The 4,453-nt window shown below is 51.0% G+C and overlaps 1 protein-coding gene across 1 annotated transcript; it reads right to left on the bottom strand.

Moving 5' to 3' along the window:
* Positions 1-989: 989 nt before the first annotated feature.
* On the bottom strand, positions 990-3,514 carry CYP8B1 (cytochrome P450 family 8 subfamily B member 1). Its single transcript, XM_019418870.2, has one exon. It carries the CDS (start codon positions 2,977-2,979, stop codon positions 1,474-1,476), a length of 1,506 nt encoding a protein of 501 aa, XP_019274415.2. The 5' UTR covers positions 2,980-3,514; the 3' UTR covers positions 990-1,473.
* Positions 3,515-4,453: the final 939 nt, after the last annotated feature.

The following is a 4,453-nucleotide window of genomic DNA, read 5'->3' as shown; positions in this document are numbered from 1 at the left end:
TGGATTGAACATTTGGGATCAACTGTGGCAAAATTTAAATGTTAGGTGCACGGAGGCGACGGGGAACCAGAAAAGTGAAAGTGTGACAGGCAAAAGGTCTGGCGAAAGGTCTCTGGCAGCTGGGTGCACAGAGGGCCAGGCAGGCCTGGTGTGCAGAGTGCTGAGTCATAGGAATGGCAGTGGGGCTGGGGAAAAGAGGACAGTTTCGGAGGCACGACAGAGGGTTGAACTGACAGAACTGGGGCCTGATTGTATGTGGGTGAGAGTGGGGAGGAGATCAGGTTTCTCCCAGATCTGTCCTGGGGGATGGGGTGGGTGGTGGTGTCCTGAGCAGAGGCAGGCGGCGTAATCCGGAGAAGGAGGTGGTTCAGGACAGAGGTGGGGAGACAGATGCTGAGTTCTGTGTGGGCCACACTGAGTCAGAGGTGCTGTGGGACCCCAGCGGGGAGATTGAGGGTCTGGAAGTAGGAGAGAGCTCTGAACTCACCTGTGGTTGTGGAGACCACAGGAGGGGTTGAGACCACCCTGAGGTGGGAGTGTGGAGGGGAGACAAGGGCACTGAGGGGGGGGGGGGCCTTGAATAACTCCTATGTGAAAGGAAGCGTTTCTCCAGACCTGCTCTATCTAATTCAGGAGCCACTAGCCACATGTGGTTGGTGAGCACTAGAATGTGGCTAGTCTGAAGTGAGATACACTGTAAGGGTAAAAAGTACGTACCAGATTTTGAAGGCAACACACACACAAAAAGAAATTTAAAAAAAGATATATATATATATATATATATATATATATATATATATATATATATATTTTTTTTTTTTTTTTTTACTAATGTTTTATATATATAGTTTGTCCCAATGTTACTAAAAAATACATATTTTTACTAATGTTCTTATACTGACATATTGAAATGCTAATATTTTTGATCTATTGGGCTAAGTTAAGTATATTATAAACATTAACTTCACCTGTTTCTTTTTACCTTTTAAAAAAAAATGTATCAACTAGGAAATTAAAAATTACACATGTGGCTTGCCTCGTATTGCTTTTGACGAACCTGAATTCCACAGGATGTGGAGTAAGCATTGAGGAAGATAATACAGTGAGGTGGGAGGGTGGAGGTTAACATTTGCAGGACACTGTGTTACTCATGATGACTGGTTTCTGTACGGCAAGACTCGTCAAGCTATGCCATCATTCCCCCAACTAAGTTTCCCCCAGATTTCCCCCCCTTCCCCTGGACTTCATATGAGAGGAAGGTTCTGCGGAACCCACGGTGAGAGATGGTGTTTCAAGAGAGAAAGATAAGCCCATCAGGTGGCTAGAGGAAAACCAGAGAGCAAGGAAGGCGACCAGGACACCGGTAGGAGGTATCACAGAACCGGAGGCGAGGGTGGGGCTTCAGAGGGGTGAGAGGAGGCCAAGACCCTAAGGGAGCCTCCCTGGCCAGGCCCGCGGCCCCCTTGGCGGAGCTCACTGGGCAGGACGCAGGCGGTAGCGGAACCGCACCTCCCGGCTCGGCTGTGTGGTGCCAAAGCCCCAGCGCCGGGGGTCCACAGGTGGCACAGGCGTATCAGGATCCACCAGTTCCAGGTCAAAGTATGTGACCATGAGCAGGACAAAAAGCTTCATCTCACTGAGGGCCAAGAACCTCCCAGGGCAGATGGAGACACCCGAGCCCCACGGCATGGTATAGTGGCGGATCTTCTTGCCTGACTTGTAGAAGTCCACTTTGCGACTACCGTTGGGGTTGAGGAAGCGATCGTATTTGAAGGCAGTGGGTTCCGGGTGGATGTCAGGATCCATGTGCACTGAAAGATAAGGGAAGAGGGCCACGATGTCTCCACTGCGGAGCAGGTACTCCTGTCCACTGGCCATCTTCAGCGTATGGTCACTGTGCACCACTCTGAGGAGGGTGGGTGCGGTCCCCAGCCTCAGCGTCTCCTCCATCACGCTGTCCAGCACTGGCGTGTGGTGCAGGGCGCTGATCTCAACGCCGAAGGATTGCCTAGCCTTCAGCTTGGCCTCCCCTAGGACTTGGGCAGCCTCCTCCCTCACAGCACGCATGGCTTCCGGGTGCTTTAGGAGGAACAAAAGGGCCCAGAAAGAATTAGGCCCCGTGTTCCCCTGAGAGGCCCAGAGCATCATGAAGTTGAACTTGTCTTGCATGGCTGGGGCCGTTCCCTGCTCCCTCAGACACTGAAGCATGTAGGAGATCCAGTTGCTTATGCCATTCTTCTCCAGGTGGTGGTTCACGGAGAGCATCCTGTGGAAGAGCCGCTGGAGCCGGGCCACTTCTAGCCACTCCCGGGGCCCCAGCAAGGAATAAACAAACCTGGGGAACAAGAGATCAAACTTGCGGAACTGGACAAATAACTCCTCTGCCTGTAGCAGGTCCTGCTCCTGGTTCTTCGTACAGCCAAATAAGCTCAGGTAGCCGGCCTTGAACAACACATTGTAGCAGAAGTGGAAGAGGCCGTCTTCGCGCCAGCAACCAGCATCCAGACTCTGGCCCGTGGGCCCCAGTATAACCAAGGACAGGCTGTCCAGCATGGTTTTGTTGAGATCCTCCAAGCCATCCCCCATGAGGTATTTGGTGCTGGCAGAGTGTATCATCCGGTGGTCTCCCTGCATGGAGTGGTAGCCAAACACCTTTAACACCAGTTTTTCTGCATATTTCACAAAGTCGAGTTTTCTCTGTGCATCCTTGAGGATGGAGCCAAAGGAGAGTGGGTCCATGACAAAGGTGAAGTACTGGCCCCCTAGCTGCACTGTGAACACATCTCCATGCTTGGCCTGCATATACTTCAGGAATTCAAACATATTCTTCCGGAAAGCCATGGCATGGCCCAGCCAGGGTATGAAGCCCTTATCCAGAGGGGGCTCCTGGGGTCTGCGCTGCCGGAACAGCCCCAGCAGCCACAGGCACCCCACCATGGCCACCAGCAGGGTTCCCAGCACCAGACCCCAGAGCACCATGGCTATGCTCTTCCAGGTTGAGCTCTGGACACACTGTTCTCTAAGTGCCAGAGAGCTTTTGAGAGGCCTTGACAAGCTGGGGGTGGACCTGGACCTTGCCCTGTGGCAGTAAGTTATACCAAAAATCCCTGGCAAGACAGTACCTAGGAGCAAAATGTTCTCCTAGATTTAGCACTTGCTGCAACCTCGTCGTGTGGAAGGAGGGGGTGGGACCAGAAGGAAGCCCAAGAAGCCTCTCCTCACCAGCTTTAGGCTTTGCTGTAATCTTTTCAGACCCAGCCCCAGAATGGTATCTACAAAGCTCTCATGGATCCCACCCCATCCCCACAATTTACTGACCATTCACACCTGTATTTTTTCAAGGATTCATTTATTCATTAGTTTACTACCTCACTCAGCATAAATTCAACACTCATTTATTAAGTTTCACATTTAGGGGTGTCTCAGTGGCTCAGTCAGTTAAGTGTCCGACTGTTGATTTCGGCTCAGGTCATGATCTCATGGTTCACGAGTTTGAGCCCTGTCCTGGGCTCTGCACTGAGTAACTGTAAAGTTACTCTTTAACTTCCTAATTGATTGGCAAACAGGGACTTTGTCTCCTCTGACTTCCACATGACCTCTTGAGTTCCCTTTGCCTTGTGCCATTCCCCTCTGCAGGGAGCTGGAAATGTCCACACTCTGCCTCCATGAAGTCCTCTCTGATTGCTTAGGGAAACCACAGCAAGTACTCAGAATCATCCACTCTCCCCAGCCTGAATCTGCAGTCAGAAATTGTCTATGGGCCAACATGCAAAAGCTAAACATTGTTCCCCAGTTTTTAATGGATGGCAGCACCATGTTACATTCATTCTTACCTTGATTCATTTCATTCCCTCCCTCCTTGGAACAGTCCCATATATCCATTCAACAGATATTTACTTGGCACCTACTGCCAGAAATTCTGCTATAACCAACTTCGAATGAGACAGATGTGGCCCCTGCTGCTCCCTCAGACACTGAAGCATTAGGATATTCAGTTGCTTATGCCATTCTTCTCCAGGTGGTGGTTCACAGAGAGCATCCTGTGGAAGAGCCGCTGGAGCCGGGCCACTTCTAGCCCCTCCCAGGGCCCCAGCAAGGAATAAACAAACCTGGGGAACAAGAGATCAAACTTGCGGAACTGGACAAATAACTCCTCTGCCTGTAGCAGGTCCTGCTCCTGGTTCTTCGTACAGCCAAATAAGCTCAGGTAGCCGGCCTTGAACAACACATTGTAGCAGAAGTGGAAGCAACCAGCATCCAGACTCTGGCCTGTGGGCCCCAGTATAACCAAGGACAGTCTGTCCAGCATGGTTTTGTTGAGATCCTGTCCTCAAGCCATCCCCCATGAGGTATTTGGTGCTGGCAGAGTGTATCATCCATCCGGTGGTCTCCCTGCACGGAGCGGTCGCCAAATACCTTTAGTACCTGTCTAAGGAAGGGAAAAATATATTAA

Source organism: Panthera pardus, unplaced genomic scaffold (genome assembly GCF_024362965.1).
Source record: "Panthera pardus isolate Hobbes unplaced genomic scaffold, ASM2436296v1 HiC_scaffold_16, whole genome shotgun sequence".
Lineage (NCBI taxonomy): Eukaryota > Metazoa > Chordata > Mammalia > Carnivora > Felidae > Panthera > Panthera pardus.
Note: the sequence above shows the minus strand (reverse complement) of the source record. Positions and strands in the feature narration are given on the sequence as shown.

Excerpts from the sequence above, each read along its gene's own strand:
- CYP8B1 (XM_019418870.2), bottom strand. The coding sequence starts at position 2,979 with ATGGTGCTCTGGGGTCTGGTGCTGGGAACCCTGCTGGTGGCCATGGTG.